The sequence below is a fragment of the Aythya ferina genome, assembly GCF_964211825.1.
Source record: "Aythya ferina genome assembly, chromosome: 1".
Taxonomy (NCBI): domain Eukaryota; kingdom Metazoa; phylum Chordata; class Aves; order Anseriformes; family Anatidae; genus Aythya; species Aythya ferina.
Window position 1 is genome coordinate 163,661,905 of NC_140296.1, and position 20,894 is coordinate 163,682,798.

The 20,894-nt window shown below is 39.7% G+C and overlaps 2 protein-coding genes across 3 annotated transcripts in view; both read right to left on the reverse strand.

Moving 5' to 3' along the window:
* PLBD1 (phospholipase B domain containing 1) overlaps positions 1-5,134 on the reverse strand; it is a 38,041-nt gene extending 32,907 nt beyond the window's left edge. The window contains exon 1 of the mRNA XM_084534552.1: positions 4,973-5,134. Within this exon, the coding sequence (XP_084390678.1) occupies positions 4,973-5,051 (79 nt within the window). The 5' untranslated portion in view covers positions 5,052-5,134. The remainder of the gene's footprint in view (positions 1-4,972) is intronic.
* A 2,980-nt stretch (positions 5,135-8,114) lies between these two features.
* The window catches only part of GUCY2C (guanylate cyclase 2C), a 44,453-nt gene continuing 31,673 nt past the window's right edge, over positions 8,115-20,894 (reverse strand). For both annotated transcript variants that reach the window (XM_084534595.1, XM_084534594.1), the window contains exons 19-27: positions 18,211-18,299; positions 16,410-16,501; positions 14,795-14,953; positions 12,744-12,936; positions 12,235-12,409; positions 11,180-11,278; positions 10,527-10,621; positions 9,810-9,886; positions 8,115-8,752 (exon numbers count right to left, since the gene is read on the reverse strand). In XM_084534595.1, the coding sequence (XP_084390721.1) occupies positions 8,578-8,752; positions 9,810-9,886; positions 10,527-10,621; positions 11,180-11,278; positions 12,235-12,409; positions 12,744-12,936; positions 14,795-14,953; positions 16,410-16,501; positions 18,211-18,299 (1,154 nt within the window). In that variant the 3' untranslated portion in view covers positions 8,115-8,577. The remainder of the gene's footprint in view (positions 8,753-9,809; positions 9,887-10,526; positions 10,622-11,179; positions 11,279-12,234; positions 12,410-12,743; positions 12,937-14,794; positions 14,954-16,409; positions 16,502-18,210; positions 18,300-20,894) is intronic.

Here is a 20,894-nt window from a genome sequence, read left to right on the forward strand (position 1 = left end):
GAGTTTGCCCTGACCCTAAATTCTCTACACAAAGAATTTAAACTGCAGAAAATCAGGACTGGAGGAGGATGTGAGAGAAATAACAGCATGAAAATACACAATGATTTGCAACAAAGGCAGAGGCCTTTAGAGGAACAGCAATGAGGTATGTGCTGTACATGTGGCAGGCACAAAAACAATGCTGGAAGACACCATCTTCCACTACTGATTTTTTTTTTTTTTTGGCAGCTACTCATGTGATTTCACCTCATTCATTTTTGTGTCAGTTTCTGACAATCTAACAGGTCTGGTCTAACATGTCAAAATGCCTATAAATAGATGTAGCAACTTCATATAAAGTAATATATATATTTATATAATTTATAACAATTACTGTATGGTTATATAAGTTTTTATATTGCTACAGATGCAGTTAAAATTGCAAGCTTATAAATCGCTGTACACTTAAAACCAACTTCCACTACCACGTAACCAAAGCATTTCCTATTACAATTTTAATCTGTGTTCATCTAAACTAGCAGAACTACCTTTAGCAAGAAAACCGTCCAGAACTGAAAAACATAGCAGAATACAGATATCTAAGAACCAACTGCATGCTTCCAAAAAAATCCCATGCGTCTCTCACAACAACATGAACCTTTATCTAGAATAATGCTGGCATTTTATATTTATTTTTGAAAGGTGATGCAGAGACCCTAACATTTCTTATCCCAGCAACTGTATTGGTAAGACCTTACATATGAACCAAATGCAATGTCTCCATTAATCCATGATAGAAGGATGATTTCTAGAAGATTTAGACTTCCCAGTGTGTAGCAGAGAACACTGGGAAATTTCAACCTATTTCCTGCTCTCAGGACTCGGAAGAGCAGAAATTACTGTGGTAATTTAGGGTAATTCCATACCTGTATTGCTCAGAAGGGTTAACCTGAGTAAAAAGCAGAAGCAGACACTATTTATTGCAATGAATGACTCAAAGTCCCTGCAGACTGGGTAGGTCAGTGGAGTCACTCTTTCCCTCAGTGTAACCAGCAAGTCAGAACTGCATAGCATTGGCAATGCGCAGCTCCACCACAGCCACCAGTGCGCTGCATGACAGGGGATAGAAGTGATGAAGTGCAATGACAAAATAAGCCTATAAATACGTAAGTGTTCCTTCTCCTTCCCGCAGGCAGTAGGAAATGGGAGAAGCCTTTCCTGAAACTGCGGGGGTTGGAACTGGATGATCTCTGATTATCCTTTCAACCCCAACCATTCTACGATTCTGTATTTTTGCCAAACAGGGATCCAGAAATAGGACTACAGTTGGCAGAGTGCTGGAATTTCTTCAACATGTGAGAGGTATTTTGCAAAGATTATACCCTGAATAATGGAAAAATTAAGTTTCAGATGTAGTTACGAAGTGGTGGTATCCTTGGCATTTCAAACTGAAAAACAAGTCCTTTCTCTATCTTTTTGGCTCAATACAGGCATTGCCAAGGTTATGTTAAAAGTAGAGCTTGTCTTTCAGTGGCAGATGCAGAATGGAAATACATACACACTTGACAGAATACTGAGAAAACAATTACTGAGGGGACAGAGACAAGATGAAACAAGATGGAAGATGCTGTGAAGAGGATATGAAAGAGTAGTATTAACTTTCAGTGAAAGCACAAAATGGGCAGACAAAAAAAAAAATGCAGCAAGATGGCCCAAACACATTATTTGATAACTGTCACTTACACGTATTAAAATAAATTAAAACTACAAAAATAACATCTGACATGCCTTAAGAACACCTATAATATCCTTTTGAAAATATGCTACAGGTACTTTTCCTTATGGTTTTGCCAACTTTAAGTTGTTTTTAGAACGTATCATGCATCTAGACAGTCTATTTGACCTTGTAATTAGAGAAAATAACAGAACTTCCCTGAAAATAAAACAGCCCCAAAGTTTGGGCATCAGAATTAATATTCATATCTTTCCATACTTGGAGCAGTAAGTCCATTGACAAATAATGAAGGAAACACTGGGGACATTGTCAATCATGTTATGTATTTGAGGCTACATTTAACAAGCTAAATTAAGTTAGAGTGAACAAGTGCAAGCGTAACCTAATAACAGGAAAATCACTGGATTTATCAGCTACTAATTTCGACTTCCATTTTACATGTTTATTTTTATCTCTGGCTTTTGAAAAGTGAAGCCTTTTCATTGAGGTATTAAGATGCACTTACTAGTGTCAACCTATACACTTTCCACTAACTAAGGAAGCGATCCTTCCATTTCACTGAGAAGTTTTGCACAACCCAGAAACACAGTAACACTAGCGCAAAGTTGCACACCTCCCATCTTCAGTACAGCCTGTCCTACAACTACTGTTCCGTTAGATGTTTATATAAATGTTTCAGGTCAGCCAACAACAAGAAACACCTGATCTGATATTTCTGTTTGGTTTTGTAATTTGAGAGAATTTGTCCTATTTTCCCACCAGAATTTCAGAGCCATCCTTCTGCTTAGGAAGGTTGTATACCCCTGAAGTACAGCTGCAATTTTACACCACAGATATGACTGGAATCCATTACAAAATGAATGTTAAGTACTTCAGGACTTCTTTAGAGATTAGCTTAAACCACATAGGAACTTAACGTGAAACCCAGTAATTTTCAATTAAATAACTAAATGCTTTCTTGTTCTGCTTGAATACAAAGCTATTTGCATTTTCTATTCTACTAACCTTAATTCATCCTATTTCCTCATTCTTTTCAAATTTAAGTAATTTTTCAATTTGTCTCCAACAGACCTATCATTATTTGAAGCCTAATCCCCTGATTTGTGCTTACATGAGAGAGAGAAGCAATATTCAAATAAGTGGACTGAGATGATTTACGAGTTTGAATCTTGTATGACTTTCGTGTTCACGAGTATACTTAATGGTAAAACCCAGCTGATACAGAAAGCTTGCCAAAAGAACTGTAGGTCTCCAGTGTGCATCATGCACAGAGGAAACAAAAACAATACTTTCACAAGTAGCTTCAGTGAACTTAGTCCCTGAAGTAATTTTTACCAGAGAATATTCCCCAGAAACACAGTTTCCAAACTGTATAATGAAGAATCTCTTCAAGGAGTTCAAAATACTAAAGAACAATGAATGAAGGTGGGAGGAGAAAGAGACTGATAGTTCAATGCTGAAGGCCAAATTTATTCTATTAAGTAGCCTAAAGGCATTTCAATTTACTACTTCATAGTCTTCTACCTGTACATCAATGGTGTGAGGAATCAGTCAAGTATTAGCTGAAACTACTTCATATCCTACGTTTCCTTTTAATTCCTTTGCACGCTTCATAGTTGACCCTTCCTTCAGTCCTGCTAATGCAGTAATTAAAGTTTTTGCCAATTCAAGTAAGGTTTGAAAAGCAGGTCTCCAAGACGAGATAGAATTGCCCACAAAATGAGGTGCTTGTAATACTTTGGATGTGTTAAACCAGCTGCTACCTAATTTTACCTTGTTCTGTGGCAATTATTAAGCTAACTAGGAATTTCCTAGAAGACAAGCAGTGAATCCAGCCCTTAAGAGCTGCAGAATTCATTAAAAGCAGAGAGATATGCCACTGCTGAGATTTGCTCCCCAACAACCCTACCCTTGCAATCAATACCAGCGGTATCCAGAATTCTCCGTTGGGCATTGTGCTCTGAACGCTGCTGTCGCCAACCTTTACTGATCCCCCACAGGCAGCTTTGCTTTCATATACTCCACACTTGTTCAGCATTTCTTAAATTCCCTCCTTTAGCAATCCTTTTCCCTATCCTTCCAGGTGCTGGGTAACCCATTAAATGCACTTTGAAATTAGAAAAACCAAAAATCTTCATACATCCCTGCCACTTCTTTTCTAGCACAGTTACGTACCACAGCATGTGTCCATAGCCAGAGTGTTTCTCAAAACCCAGGCAGAAACTCCATTTTTAAGCAAGAAGCCAAGATTCTATGGAAGACTATAAAGATCAGCAACATGTGCCATTGTGCCATTTACCAAACTCTGTCTGCATCAAAATTTGGCTCTGGACTGATAGGATTTACAAGAATAAAGCTCAAAGATCAGGAGGCAGAAAGAGTATGGCATTCCAAGGAAGCTCAGAATTGTTGTGAAAGTTTCAGTCATTGGATTAAGAAGTTTAATTGCAGCCTTATAACTTTGGCTTAGTATATATATTATATATGTATATGATTTTAAAGACCGGAGAGCATAAAAATAGCATGGAAGTGGTGTTTCTACCATAGAAAACAATGTCAGATTTTTAAACCTTAACCAGACCCTGGCAAATTAATTACTGTAGTGGTAGCACAAGTCTCTCTGGTTGGAAAACACCAGCTCACGCGTAGGTACGAGTTCTGAAACTAACAAAACAAACTGCCGGCAGCCCCAACCAGCACCAGCCACATCCCAAGCGGCTCCCGTGCGAGCATCCCGCACCGCCGCGGAGCACGGCTGCCAGCCCGAGGCTCTCTCCCATCCGTCGAGCTCACTTTAACTTCCCTCGCCCACTCCGGGACGAGGTTTTGGGAGCCCACGTGAGGAAGCCTGACACCTAGGAGGTGCCGCCGGCACGCCTGCCCCGGCCGGCAGGGGCTGGCCGTGCTCCAGCAGCCCCTGCCCGTCGCCTGCAGCCCCCTTCCCGGCCCGCAGGGCCCCTCCGCGGGCTGCGGGGGCTCAGCTCCTGCTCTCCCAAGGGGCGACGACCCCCCGCAGCCGCCTCGCACCTTTTTCTAAGGGGTCACAGAGTGTGTATGCGGGGGTCCCTCACTCCCGGAGCCAGCCCGGGAGGAGCCCGAGGCGGGGCGCGGAGCCCGGCGGTTCCCCCGTTTCTCGCCGCGCTGCCCCCTCCGGAGCCACGGCACAGCCCCGGGCCGAGCTCCGCTGAAGGGACAGCTCCCCCCCGGCTGCCCGGCACCTCCAGGGCCCGGAGCAGCCCCGCCGTCTCCCCGCCTCACCTGCTCGGCCCCCCGCGGCCGCCCACAGGAGGACGAGCCCCCAGCAGCAGCAGCACACGCCGCCGCCGAGCCGGGCCATGCCGCCACCGCCCCGCGTCTCCTCTGGGCACCGGGAGGCGGCGGCGGGACTTTAAGAAGTTCCCTCGCCCAGGGCAGGTCCCGACGCTGCCCCCGCCTCCTCCGGCGCCCGCCCCGGCGCCCCGTGCTGGGGGTGGCCCTGCGGGGGCGAGGGCTGACCCCGAGCCGGTCGCCCCTTGCGGCTCCGGGCTGTGCCGTGGGGTCGCGCCCGGCACCGCGCTTCCCGGCCAAGGTCTCGCCGCGGTGGCTTGGGGGCTGCGGGGGCCGTTGGGGCCGGGTCGGCCGCCTGCCCCCCGCCCAACCTCCCTGTCTGTGTTTCAGGCCCCGGAGGTTAGGTTCGGTGAGGGCCGAGGCACACACCGGCCTCGAGGGGCACCGGGCTCGCCCCGACGGCTTAACCTCCGGGGTTTGCTCCGGTGAGGCCCCGGGAGTGAGGCGGTGTTCGTCAAACCACACACTTGACGAAGAGGAGAAGCAACTTCTCGCCTTCGTGGGCCAAACCGCTGCGTGTTTCTGAGCAGAGGAAGGATCCGAATCCTTGGTTTGACGGCCATGGACCGCTCACTTCCCTTGTGGTCCTTCCCTGCCCCACTGGCTCAGATTGTTTCTGGAAACTTCCCCAGTGTTACTCTACCGCTGTCATAAAAGAGCCACTTTTAGGACTTTGTATTCTGGTAATTGTTTAAGATAGTTAAAATTTGATACTGGTGGCCTGTAATAGCCTCAAATTAGAGAGGTCGCATGCCCAGCAGTTTGGGCCAAATAGCAACTCTTGGCCTCAAGCCCTGGACGAGAGCAGTACAACACCATCGGCTGCAGGAACCATTCTATACCCATCACTGTTCAGGGGCACTTTTCAGTAAGAGAAAAGGATGAAACTGAATTCCTTGGGTAGGATTACAACAGGAAAAATAAAAGATTTTTTTTTCAAAAGTTCTCTGTGTACAAGAGGTAAACAGCGCTGGAAACTGGCGGCACATGTGAACTAGGATAAAAAGCACAAATATACAATGCTAAAACAAGAGGTGTGTACGGATGTATGGGAAAAATGAAATGGAGACAAGAGGGGAGTCTGACCAAAGCTGCAAAACTCTTGATGTGTATTTTGAAAAATACACTTCCAACTGCTCCCAGCCCAGGGACTCACAGATTGATTATTTATTGATTGATTTGTGAGGTAAGTTCAAATGAGCAGGTGATGATGCAGGCAAAATCCTTTCCACTTGGAGAGCAAAATTACATCTCAGGCAAGATTTTTTGATATAACGTTTCACTGCTTAAAAAAAAAAAAAAAAAAAAAAAAGAATGACAGGGACTTTGGTGACAGATTTCTAATGAAGAGGGCACTTTGATCTAACGTTTAATATCAAGATGCAATAATAAGACATTGAATATAAGACAGATTCAAACCAGAAACCAGGTGCAATTTAAAGAGGGTAGTAAAAATGATTTTGTTGTGATTTATGGGTAACAGAAATGTACAGGGACAGAAGCAAGTAGAAAAGAACCGTGTCAGAAAATTGGTCGATCAACTCAGTGTTAAAGTTATTATTTATCTTCGAGGAATTATATGAAATTTATAATTTGAAGCATAGAGGAAAGAAGGGCTGCTGAAAACTAACGACTGTCAAAATTTATTGTTGTAGTGTCAGCAGCCATTTGCTGAATAATTTTTATCTTGGGAATGTCAAGGATGAAACCCATACAACTCCTCTTTAAAAACAGACTTCAGTCATTTCAAAGAACAAAGCAACTCTGCTTAATGTAGTAGGAGTGGGCTTCCTCAGGCTCAGAGGGTCCAACACTTGTCACTGCCATTATAACTATGTTTGCTGAGTGTATCAGATGCAGAAACCAGAATAGTCTAGTGGTGCCAAGTATCACTGCAGAGCAGCAGTCACACCAAAGAATGCAGACATGGAGACGAAGCTTGTTGAGTGGCAGCTTGGGCCAGGAAATAGCAGACGTGCTGACTTCATGCTTTGCTACTGTACTGATACTCTTTTCAGTACGTATCAGTTTTAGAATACCAGTCATTTTTTCTATCCTCATCCCAATGAATGCTTCCATTAGGACACAGACAGGAGCAGTAATGGTATGTTATTAGTGCCAGTCCAAGTTTAAGATTGCTTACATAAAATCTGAAACCTGTAGCTGTTGGTTACATGCTGTCTGCTATTTCATTCTCCTGCTATTTCTGGAATTTACATTCATCAGGCAATATTACGAGCCCTACAGCATAACGTGGTTGAATTTTATAACCTGTGTATGTACACTTACGTTGTTTTGTTGGGTTTTATTTTTGGAGTGTTTTAATTTTGTGTGTGTGTTTGCTCAAAGTCAATTTAAGTCAACAAAGAAAAAACGCAGACAACTAGCTTGCTCTTTTTTGACTATTTTAAGATTGTTTACTTGGACAAACATGATGTTCAAAACCATAGAAGAATGAATTTGAATAACAAATTACGCAGCAAAGTTTATGGTTTGAATATTGACCAGTGCTTGACAACTGTGAAAGAAGTAACTCTGCTTTGAAAGCTACCAGTACACAAAAGCATTCTGCAAAACTTTTGCTCACTAGTTGTTATTTATTCGTGTGAATGCTGGTTTTCTTTTCTTTTTTTTTTTTTTTTTAGTGTCTGCTGTTCTTTAGTTGCTTTTTAAATCTGATTATTAATATAAATGCCATGGTGTGAGTTAATGAGTGAGTCATCTCAGTAAAATGTGAGTTCTGTCTGGTCATGAAATTTCATCCAAAAGTTGAATTGAAAGTTTCTGAGGTTTAAAAAATACAGATAAGTTTATTTTCTTCATTTCTGTTGCACTTCTGGTTTGAGGGCAGAAGCAGAAGTGGAGGGAAGATATGAAAGAGTCTGTTTTTGCAAGATTTCTCGTTTCATTTTGTAGGCCCAAGACATTCAGATAAATTTTAGAAACCATACAAATTCTGGAGTTATCTTCCAAGGTGAATAATACAAATGCTATCTCCTGAGCAAAGACAACTCAGTTAAACAAAATATGGAAGACCCGGGGGAAAACTACAGAAGAAGCAAAAAGGCAAATATCCAGGACTTAGACATGATATGTTTAATGTTATTTTCAAATATATTACAGCAAATCTTTCTTCAAATAAAAATGACAAATTAAATACAACATTTAAAAATCATGACAAATTAAGACTTGGCTATGAATATTTTCATAAGTGGATTATTGAACAGGCTATCACATTTAAAACACAAACCAGAACAATAAACCATCTTCAGGACTTGTGTAAGTATTTTCATTTCTCTCAAATCAGACTGTATGTGTCCTTCTTGAGTCATCTGACAATTTGGACATCACAGTGAAGAGAGGTTTGACGTACTGCTAGATGTACTATCACCTTTGAGTGGTAGAAAGTATGCCTGAAAAGGTATTTTCTTTCCCCTCCAGCTGAGAATATAAACTGAGAATATAAGCCTCCAGCCTTTACATGAAGTACTCAAGAGAGTTGCTGCAGCTTTTTGAGTCATACTACATGTCCAGTTTTAAATATATGTCATAGAATTCTCTGTGCTGGCCAGTTGAAGGTATTCCAGGGTACCTGTTCGGTAGCTTGCTACCCGTGAGATTGGCCGTGTCTTGAACCCTTCCGTTTCTCTTTTCTTAAGAATATTGGTTATCATCTCAGCTAAGTCATCTTTTAACCGCTGCTGGTTCTCCCTGAAAGCAATGGGATGAAAAAAAGAGTCACTGATTTGCATGTTTTTAGTGATCCTCAGATCTCAAATGTTTTTCAAACATTTCTATCCCACTTTTATCTTCGTGTTATCACACACGACTGATACAATGTGTAGGCAGAATCCAGGTTTTGGATTTGGGAATATAACTCAGGAATTACATGTAATTTTTCCAGATAGTATGGGTTACTGTCTTTGCAGAGGAGATTTGTGGCAGTGTCATTATCTTAAAGTGTATCAGTGTCAATGAAAATCCAGATAGTATAGATTACTGTCTTTGCATGAAAAGAAAAACATAAATTAGATTCACTCTCAATCAAAGTAGATGCTATTTTTCAACACCATTACTGGTACCAGTACTGCCACTGTTCAGTTTCAGGTGGTCTTCAGTAACAGAGTTGCCACGTTTTCATAAATTTCTGCAGTGTGCCTGGCTTTTACTTTAATACTCTACATATGAGAATTTTAAGGGGCAATTTTGTGAGTCACAGCCTATATGAGGAAGTGAAAACAAAAACATTACTGAGTGCAGTGATCCTGCTTAAGAGGTATTTTTTTCAGCAGTTGAATTCCAGAACTGCCAATTCAATCATTCTGATAGTCTCAACTGATCATTTTAATTCAGGAAAGTCCTGAGATTACAAAAGAGATGTACCATAGAAATAGGCATGACTGTTTCCTGCTTAGCCCAGAGACAAACACTTGTATTTTGCAATTAAAAAAAAAAAAAGTTCACGAGATTCTGTAGTATATTAAAATTTTGATTGTTTCTGTTTTGCAAATGTCTTGAGCAAACCTTTATCTTTCTCTTAGCCATCTCTTTTCCCTTAGGTAGGAAATAAATAGGAATAAATGGGCAGAAAATTTTATCTCTGCAATGGATTCATCCATTAACATATAATGTTAAGCCTTCTAACTACTGAAGGCTAGCTGAGTGTTATTAAAAACAAAAAGCAACAAGTGCCAGGGAAGAACAGTTAAGCCTAAAGTGCAAAGGCTGGGAATTTCTTTTCCCTTGTCATATGTAAGGACCATCTTACACAGAAGGAGGTGTTGGGAGATTATATTCCTTGTCCTCGGTACCCGTCAACCAGTAGGTATTCTCAGTTCCTCTGCCCTAAACAGGTATGACAAAGAAGAGAAAGCACAATTTAGGGATTAGACTGCAATTTCCTGTAGTTCTTTTACTTAAATAATTCTGTATTGCACACTGTTGTGTTTGCCTTTGCTTGTTTTCAGTAAATGATGCTCACAGCAAAGGATTAAAAATCAGACGTAGGAAGAAGAATAACGGGTGAGATGCAGCTGCACTCCATGCACCCTGTTCCATGACCTGAAACCATGGGAGAGATGAGCTGTGCTACCTGCCATTAGCTCCCAAGTACACATATCTGCCTGGTTACACAGACTGAAATAAATAGATAGGTAGGCAGTCAGATATCAGAGCAAGAGCAAATTAGCTATAGATTCAGCTTCTTTTCCACCAGACTGATTCACTATTACTATCACTCTATAATTCTCTGATATAAATAGTATGTTTCATTTATTCTCCACACCTTTACATTACTTTATTTACAAGTTGGGCAGCTCTTCATTGCTTGCATTGTCTCTACAGAAGTGTCTTCAACAACTAGAGATTATGATACCAATTGATCTGTAATCCTTGTTTTCCCAGCTGTTAAGTAGCAGGGTACTCTCAGCTATATAATACTTTTATAGTGTTCCTCTTCTCTCTGCATGCATATGGTAAAGGTTACCTTCAAGTATGTTTCTCCTCTCATTTCATACTTGAATCGGCAGTCTGTTCTTTTCAGGATGGCAACTGTGGAACCACTTACATGTATCCTTAAAGCTAAAAATTAAATAGACAGTGAAAGTTCAACCTGAAAATGTGTTTCTAGTGTTTAGATACCAAAAGGGAAAAAGAATAATTGAAAGGTATCCTATAAAGGGAATAGCTTCTGAAGACACTGGGCAGAAGGAAGACAAACCGGCTCTTGGCACAGTTCCCTAATGACATAGTTGAAGAAGTAGTTGCTTCAACTTAATATATGCAGTTGGCGTATTTACACAACAAAGCTGTAATACAATTCGAGGTTGAACTAAAATCCAAAATTCATACAGTAAAATTAAATCCTAAATACATCAGTAGCATATCTTCCAGAGGAACTTAGACAGCAAAAAACAGCCTATGTACTCCCTGTTACCAGGGCTGGAACAGGAACAAGGAACAATTCTTCATTGCTCAACAGGACAGTGAAACAATTGGTAATCAGAACAAATAGGGCTTCATCTTTAAAACATCTGTGAGCTGATAACAAATTGTTCTGAGCTGAAAACAGACACTTCAGTCACAAACTAACCAATAGCCTTTGGTCCTGTTACCCAACAGATAAACCTAAATCCTTACGCAAGCCAGTGGATTCCATCCGTGAAGCTGTGTTCACAGTATCTCCAAACAAGCAGTAACGAGGCATTTTTATTCCTACCACACCAGCTGCACATGGACCTAGGAGTGGGATGCAGAGAATAAAAAAAGGTTGGTCAAGATGCTATTTACTTGAAAGATGTCTCTCCCTTTTGCAAAGCACTGCTGGAGCAATGTGTTCCTCACTGATGGCAGTGCTTCCTACCACTAAAGTATCTGACCATCTCCCATTCCTCTTCAAACCCAGCCTAGCTGTATTCAGCTTGCAGAATCCAATAAGAACATAAGGAGGAGGATGCTGCACAGTATTAATTGTAGTTAAACACAATTTCTGTGCAGGAAAAAATACAGATACTGTCAGTTTTGGAAGCAAGAGGAAAAGAGAAAAAGCATTATTATGGAGGGGATTCATATTGGTGCCTCAAGGGGTATCCTAGTGCCCCAGTTGCTTTCATTCATATGTTGCTCCCCTGGCAGCTGGTGTTCACGTTATTGTTGAAAGAAGCAAAAATGAAAAGATAAATTTTCCCCAAATCCTTGGGCTTGTTGAGCTATCTGCAGTTCCCCTTTGAGGAAAAAAAAAAAAAAAAAAAAGAAAAAAAAATTACAGATTAATTAAAACACAGATTTCCACATGGACTCAGTCAGAAGTTCTGTCTCCAAAATCATAAGACACAGGCCTGTGTTTTGTGGCCAGACAAGCATATCTGGCCATGTCTGATCTCCGCTTTGGTCAGGGAGGAACAATCTTCAAAGGCTTACAATTGACTTAATCAAACCAGGAACAATGGCAGTTGCTTTTCCTAGCTACTGATTTAAACTATGAATGGATATGGGCTATTGCACTATAGGGGAGCAAACTAGCGGCTTATTTACTTTTTTTACTCTTCCCCCCGGGAACATTATTTTCAACCTGATTCTTCACAAGGAGAGCAGTTGCTTATGATGTGCTACCACAACTTCCATAGATGTCTATTCTATTAAGTTCAAAAGCAAGGAGACTATGTTGTCATTGTTGAGCTAGCACCACTGTGTACCAGAGTGAATTCCAATGCGAATCCAAACAGGCAGACCAGGCAGATGTCGCAGCTCAAAGGATCCCATGAAGCTAAGGATGTCCAGAGCCATCATGGAGATGTCAACTGCATGACGGTTGCCATTTCTCTTTGGTAAACCACTCACCACCATGTAAGCATCACCAATGGTCTCTACCTGTGAAAACACAATTAGAAGTCACAACCTGCAGACATAGCAAAACGCATATTTAGTTGAGAGCAGAAAGTTTTTATCAGATCCTCTTGTTCATGATTAAACATGTCTTCCTTAGCCAGCAGAATTGTTTAATTTAAGGTAGCTGACACCTTTTTGGTATATGAATGCTTATAACTGTACACAGCATTTAAATTAAGGAATTTGTGACCAGCTGGTATATAAAGTTTGCTATACATGTAATCTGGCACACAAGCATACTGAAATTGGTAATCTTGGCCTGTTTGATTTCTCTGTCCTCTGGTTGTTAACTGAGCAAAAGTGAGGAGCTAATCACCTTGTAAACATCATGATGGTCAAGAATGTGGTCAAAGTTCTTGTAGATATCATTCAGCATATCTACCACCTCCATAGGGGTGCTGTATTTGCAGAGTGTGGTGAAGCCAACAATGTCACTGAAGTAGATAGTGACTTCTTCAAATAGCTCTGGCTCTACCAGACCAGTCTCCTTCAAAGATTTTACTACTGGCCTGTGGAAATAGAGAATGCAGGAAGACAGATGAATACTCTGTGTTTAACATTAAAGGTATTTTCTCACGCAACTCAACCACATCATAGCTTTCTGGGTAGGAAACATCAAATAGCATGCTGAAAACTTCTACTGTAATAGCATTTTAGATGTCCATAATGACTTTCAGCCAGGGACCTCAAAGCACTTACTAATATTAGTTAATTACAAAATCCAAATGTGCTAAGATCATAGCAATGAGGAAACTGAGACACAAGCAACTGAGCTTCTTGGCTAAGTTCAGAAATTAGGAAGTTGTGTTTAAAACTGAAATTCAGAAACTGCAGACTTGTAGCCCCACATTCCACCTGCACTTTTGTTCCCAGTAAGTAAGAACAGACATCTTTTTTTCCGTTTCCCCAATGCAGAAGTAATTGCAACCTGATAATTACATCAACTCATCCCGATTTCAGATGAGATATCATAGTCTGATAATTTTATGGAACAAAAATTCAATACCATGACAGTCAATATCTGTTCAGAGGGACTTGTATTTTCTTGCATTTCTAACTCCAGGAGAATACTTGTTCCTACTGAGATATTAAAAGACAATAACTGAAAGAGACCCATAAAATATAGGTATTGCACAATGCTGTATTTCACATACAATAAAGATTGTAATAGAGTGGTGAGAACAACAAAGAGTGGAAGGAAACGGGTTCCTTGTCTCTCAGCTTGCACAGACAAATCATTTCAAATTTTCCCCAAAACTGGATTGAACAGACTCTGTCTTTTCAGATGAGTCACAAAATCAATACCCTCACAAGATAAATACCCTTGAAACAAGCAATGAAGTACCATGATAGTTTTAGTATTCTTAATGTATGCTATACCAAAATTACTGGGATTACCAATATTACAATATCAATAATACTTGTCCTATACCATGCTTACAATGATGAATTTACAATAATTATGTAAAATTAAGTTTTCAATATTTCAAAATACTGCGAAGTTGTTGAACAGATCAATACACTGATAAAATGAGAAGGACTCATTTAGTCATTCTTACTCAAAAAAAAAAAAAAAAAAAAAAAACTTCTTCAGTGTTTCTAACATTCAAGTAGGACATGTAATTTTATGGGTTAGGGTGGTACACACAAACATGAAAGCGTTCATCTGTTGTGATAAAATGTTAGCAAAACATATCTGACACTATTAACACTAAGAAGAAGTGAATAAAGATGTCCTCACCATAGTTTCATCCTTTTCTAGGCAAATACATTTTATGGATGACCAAAGATACTTTACACTGGCTTCCTAACTGAGATGTTTTTCTTCCTTGGCTTTGATCATTACACTGTAATTGTACATCAGATCAAGTTTATCTAAGATCCTACTTTTTTTCTTTCCTTTTTTTTTTTTTTTTTTTTTTTTATTTTAATTAAGGCATCAAATCAGTAAATCTTTTTAACTCTAAGCACATGCCGAATGGAATTGGAGCCTCAGGCAGGGAGGTTGCCAAACTATGCTCCAATGACCTATATGGAAAATCAGACCAGGAAGCAAAGTCTATAGAAAGCCTGTGATTCTGTCCAAGCAAAGAAAGTCATGTTTTTCCTGTAGCTACACACTGTCCTCAAATGAGCAGTACAGAGAGACAGAAGAGGTACTGTGAGAATTGATGGCAACTCCTGAATTTGGCATTTTGTCTGTAAAGTGGGAAGAATTAGGACAGATTAGGACAGATTAGACAGTAGCATTTCATTCTCTAAATTGAAGAAATATAAGATTAATATTAATCCTAACCTTCACTCTCCAAGAATCAGGTGATATATTTAAATAAAATGCCAGTGAAAATCCTGCTGGCCAATACTAACCTTGGAAGTAACATGAAATTAAGCCTGTCCGCTCTGTCTCGCTCTGCTTTGTATAGCTCTGTCCTCTCCTCCACGAGGTGCTCCAGGTTCCGGGAATACATCTGTAGACGCCGGATCAGGGTATCCATGTAGCTTTCATTGGTCTGGCCATGGTAGTTACTGGAAATAACAGAAATGCACAGGAGCCAACAAGAAGGGATGATGGAAGTATATTGTTGAAGCAGGCAAGAAATGACCAGTAGAAAACTCCAGTGTTTAACTTCCATGTAGTCAGAATGCAAAGTGCTTAAAGCACATCATTCTTTTTCTTGCTTGGAGAGCTTATGTTTATGAATCAAAAGTCTGTGGTCCATGCTTGTCACTGCTGCTAATTCTTAAAGCGCCTTCAAATCACTTCACCCTGCTAATATTGTCAAGTCCAGGTTATCCTGGGTAATACATGAACATTCATTTGTAAAAAGTAACTAGCAAGTTCAGATCCCCAAGAGGAAGCTAAAGAAGATGGGTAGAAAACTGCATGTAATATTTAAATGGGGACTTTAGCCAGAAGAATTAAGACAATTTTGGGGTAAGTCTGTAAAAGACAAAATAATTCAATGGAACAATTAGCAGCCCATAAGTTAGTGTTGCTCACGAGATTTTGCAGACTCCAGCCATAAACTTAAGCTCAAACTGGAAACAGAGGTAGGGTAACATGAGCTAGTCATAACTCCTGTTTGTCTGAGTAGTCTGAAATTAGATGGAGCCAGGCTGGAAGATTCAGATTAGTGCTCTGTCTAACTGGACTTTAAAGCCACTCTTACTTTAGATAAGTCTTTATGTCAGGGACACACTATCATGCATGACCCTTCATGAGGTGGACTCCTTGTTCTCCCCATGTAAAATGACACAGTGTGATTACTGTTAGTGTTGGTTAATACAGAGAACTTTAAAAACTGAGGAGTAATTTCCCAAGAGAAGTGATTAGAAGTTCACTGTTTGGACATCTAAATAATCAATTCAGGCTAAACTCTTAGGAACAAGGCAACAGTGGCCAGGTGAAAGGTCTGTATAACTTCATAGTGTTTATTCAGGTATAGCCCTTATTATCCCACAACTTTATACCTACAAAACTCTGTAATTAACTCTTCTAATGAGGTACAACCCAACACTTTTAGTCAGCTTAATTTGGGACCATCTGAACTCATTTATGGCACAACCCAGCTCATCCAAACTTTCTAATCATCATCCAAACATTTATGTGCCTTCGTTTCCCGAAACTTGGACAACATGACTCACTATGCAACTCTTGACTAGAGACAGGGGGTGAATTACTTGAATGTCTTGAATCTCTAATTATCCAGCTTGCAACTTTCACAATGTACCAATTTGAGGTATGGCGATCATCTCACCCTCACTCAGCTAATACATGCATAGATGCACATGTACACATATGTACATATGCATATGCACGTGTTCCCCTAATTTTCTGGCAAGGAGTAAGTCTAAGTGAAGACACTCATTTTTTCTACTGATTGAACCATATTCACATCAGCTTACACACTTAAAAGTACAAGCTTTCTAACGCCCAGAAGGAGTTTGGAGCATCTTGAAAAATGGAGCCTCTGATGCTCACCTGAATATTTTAGCCAGAATACTCTCAATTTTCTTAAAGTCAGGTCTTTTCTCTGGATCTTCTTCCCAGCAGCTCTTGACCAGTGTATATACCTTCAAACAAAAATTTAAGGAAGTCCAACTGAGTAGTGGGTATACAAGGATAATGGTGCTAAACAGCACTAGATCATTAGGGAATTTCCAGTTACTCTTGACTAGCAACATATTGAAATGTATGACTAACTGTTATGAATCTATGAGTAGGACATCTTAAACTTATGCAGGCATCTTAAACTTAACTCTGTAGTGTCTAGTGACATGCTCTTCACTTGAAATTTCAATACATAAATGAAAGGCAAATAACTAGATCCTGTCTTGCAACTCATGGCAGGTATGGCTACTGACACGGAGGTAAATGCTGTGGTAATTATATCTCCAATACCCTGAGTTTGGGATTTTTCTGAAACTGGTGATTCAGCCAAAAATTATGGGTTTCATCTACTGAGTATGTTGATGTCTGCATCTGCACCTGAGCAAGAAGCCTTAGGGGCAATATAACCTATGGAAAGAGGTACATTTGAGATGTGATTCATCCCATATTAAACCTATCCAGAAGAGGTCAGAAGAGTGGCACTATGTAAGTATCCATTTCTTTTCAGAGACTATGGAGTAAACAGATCAAATAGAGATATGTGCACTGGAGACTTCTAAAGCTACTTGAGGCAAATCCCACTCATAAATTTGATGTTTAAAAGCTAGATGCCTATGAATACCATAGTCAACCTAGGTAATATTTGTAATCAGTAGAGAGAAAGGCATCTTGGACTAAAAATATACAACAGATCCAAGTAGTCATCTGGATGAGTGTTCTCTCTATCAAATGTAAAAGGGACCTATGGTGACTAGGTCAGATTGAGATTAACAGCTCTTAGATGTCTAAAGGTAGGTGAGATGAGTCCTCTGTGAAATGTGTTGTACTGCCACCAGTTTCCATGAGATATTATCCCTTGTGATCCTCATGCATTATTTAAAGTCCATATATCAGTCTAGCACTCTGGAATAATACCAGATTTCAAAAGACACACCACTGTAATATAAAGATAAGTAAGCAGTACTACTATTTGAGAGCACTTTCAAAAGATAATGATAGTTCTTCCCTGAATTATTGCAACACAATGTATTTGTGAGTATATCAGAAAGCTAATCCATCCTGAATCCTTTCATATGCAGGTCAGACTGCTGTTTTCCCACACACAGTTACACAAGCCTCACAATATGATGATAAGTAATGTTTCATATATCAATATAACACTCTCCTTATGGTATAGCAGTATAACACTCTCCTTATCATATAGCTAGCTGATCATAGCCCTAAGACTGTGCTAAACTAAATAAATACATGTTCCCTTTTTATTTTAAGGCCTTCTTTTACTCATCCAAACTCAATGTAGTTTTTAGGGAATTCCAGAAAGAGAGGTGGGAACATTGTCTGACACATTTGCTTTTTTTTCCACGATAACCAACCTAATGAAATGTGCAAATTCATAAGGGATCTAATTTTAACACATGTATTAGCTGTTAAACCATCACTAGGAGAAAACTAAAGTGATGCTGTACAGAACACACTAAAGAAGGATGAAAAAATGTTCACGAGTTGTGTTTTGTTTCACTGGTAACAACTGTAGAATACTGTTTCTTCCCATGAGGTTAATGCATTTGGCATAAAATGTGCATAGCTTTCATCCTCCCATGATCATGAGCACTAGTTTGGCCAGGACTTCTATCCTTCACCCAGAAAATGGCTTAGTTAATTATTAGCTTACTTCCATCTCTCTTTCTCCCGCTGTTTCTAAGGCAAGGTCTGGTCGGAAAGGCTTCACTCCTTTGCCGCTCTCCACTCTGTAAAGTTTCTCTAAAGCAAGAAAAAAGATGCAAAGTTTTAATCAAAAAAAAAAAAAACAAAAAAAACCAAAAAGAACATTCCTTGTGGATAGCGTCCTATGATGTGTTACAAGTCACTGTTCAAACAGAAGCCTTGAAGACAGTTCCTTTCTCTTTGATGTGAATTTCAGCTCTGAAGCTTTTCTAAATAAATGGCACAAGATCAAAACAGGTTGGCTTGAAGGCCCCTGTAAGCAAAATGAATAGGAATGTACATGAGTATTTATTGGTCACGGTAGACATGGTTATGGCATCTTCCCAAATGAAAGTTAGGCATTATTAATGTGCCTCTCAGCATAAAGTATAGCTATAGTAAAAAACAAAGCTAGGAGCCCACTAGAATACTGCAACTTGATCAAAAGTGTGGAGAACCACAATTCTCATCAGATCAGTTCAAGTCATCCTCTGGATGCTCAGCTTCCTTAAAACTAGGATATTAATATTTATGATACAAAAACATTGCAGTTGTTAGCTCATTTGTACTCATATTCATGAAATCCATTCTATGAAAGTTATCTGGATTCTGAACACATCAGAATGCAGGCTGTGTTTGCAGAGCAATTTAACCACAGTGACTGAGAACTAAAGCAAAAAATTTCTCTCTCCCTCACCTCCAGACCTCCAGAGTTCTGGAGAGAGGGAGTACATAAAGAGAAGCACTTTTTGACCTCTAGGGAAGAGAGAGAAACTGCAAGTGTGAAATACATATATTAATAATGTGTGATTACATTTGGGAGACAATTTTGCCAAAGAAAGCATATAATGATGTGAGGAAGGCTTGTAATTGTGATGGTATGTCTAGAGTAGCTAGGGATGCCCAAGCATGCCTAGTGTGCATGATCACCCTAAAAAGATGAAGTAGGTTCCAGCTTTGCAGTACAGAAGTTACAGACTAGAGAAGGAGTAGGAGACTTTAAGAATCTCCAAAAGTGGAAAGAAGTCTCCTGTGGACTAAGAGACAGAAGAACCTCTGTAAGCCTCATGTATGCAAGAGGAATGTGTTAAATTTCCATGCTGCACATACACCTGAGAGAGGAAGTAACAACAACTATTAGCAACACTGCAATTAGCCAGTGGCAGAAAGTAGTGGAGCAAGGAGGCAACGTGAGTTGAGTGTTGGTACATGACAAGATTTCAGTCTTGAACAGTGAATGAGGTGTTTCTGCAGAAGAGTGGAGCAACAGCTGGTCTAACAGCTGTCTCACAAAGCAGTCAGTGAAGAGGACTATGACCTAGTTGCTTCTATACATTATAAATCCAGTCTTGCATCCTTATCCTCTTTGTGGGACTTCTTTTCACTCATTAATAAAAATAGTATTATATGTTAAGTTAATCAATACATGTTTGCAGATGAACATGTAATCAATGCATGTTTGCAGAGAGAATTAGCTGAGTACCTGAAAATTGAGTTTAATTTTACCATTTGTGGATGGAGGCTAGGTACAGAATTTTTTAAACTTAAAATTCAAAGAGTCTTTGCTGCTGCCAGTGAAGTGCTGCAGAAGTGGTTGTATCAGTTGTCCCAAGTTATCAATATCATGTCTTCTAACTTGCAGAGATTAATTTCTGATAGACTTTCTTATTAGTTCTGATAGACTTTCTGCAGGAGACTTAATAACAAATGAATCTAATGTGCAACGGGGATGTTTCCTTACCTATTACAATGACTCTAATTTGGTATTCTTTCCCTTCTTTTTATCTTAGATATTTGAAAATTAATGGTCACCCCAAGCCTGAGCTACTGTCTTCCGAGGATCGATGATGCCATAAACACATTTCAGAGATATCTGAGTAAGTATGGTCCACCCTCTTGCTGATTTCTCTTGGCTAATGAATTAATCCAGACTTTTAAATGAGTAGCCACTTCAGAAATATCTAATAAGTCATCCCTTTCTGTTACATGAAATCTGATGAACTGCTTAAACCACGCTGAACATGTTTACTCAAATTGCAGAATCAAAACCTGCAAATAACATCAGAAAATTAAAACAGCAATAGATAGCTTAGACATCCACTAATGATTTTAAGAAAAAAGCTTCAGGGAGAAAAACAATCTCCTTACTCAATGGAAAACTTAATATTTTCACTGAAGTTTGGAAACTAGTTGTTGTAGTTGTTTGTTTTTTTTTTTTAAGTTACACTGAATCCAGACTCAACACAGGACTTACTGGGTTTTAGTCCCAGAAGGTTTATTGCTATCTTACTAAACATGTTGATATGTGTGACCATCTCTAGCGGCAGACAGCCTGCACCTAGAATTGCTAAAAATACTTTCAGCTGGACGGATTAAATTAATGCTATTTGAATAGGACAGTTTTTCTAACATGACAACCATAGTGCCTGAGGCTAAGATAGACAGAGTATAACTGCTCAGAATACAGTTAAAAGAATACAGTTTGCTATGGATTTGCTTTGCAAGTCAAAATCAGGAAGGAAAAGCATTAGTCTTTCCTTTCTCCATCTATTTTGGGGATGTTTGTAAAATCCTTGCATTCATGAGGATTGTGGCAGCCTCTTCTCAAAGATAAGGAGTAGAAGGACTTCTCTTTTCTCTATGCTTTTTTAT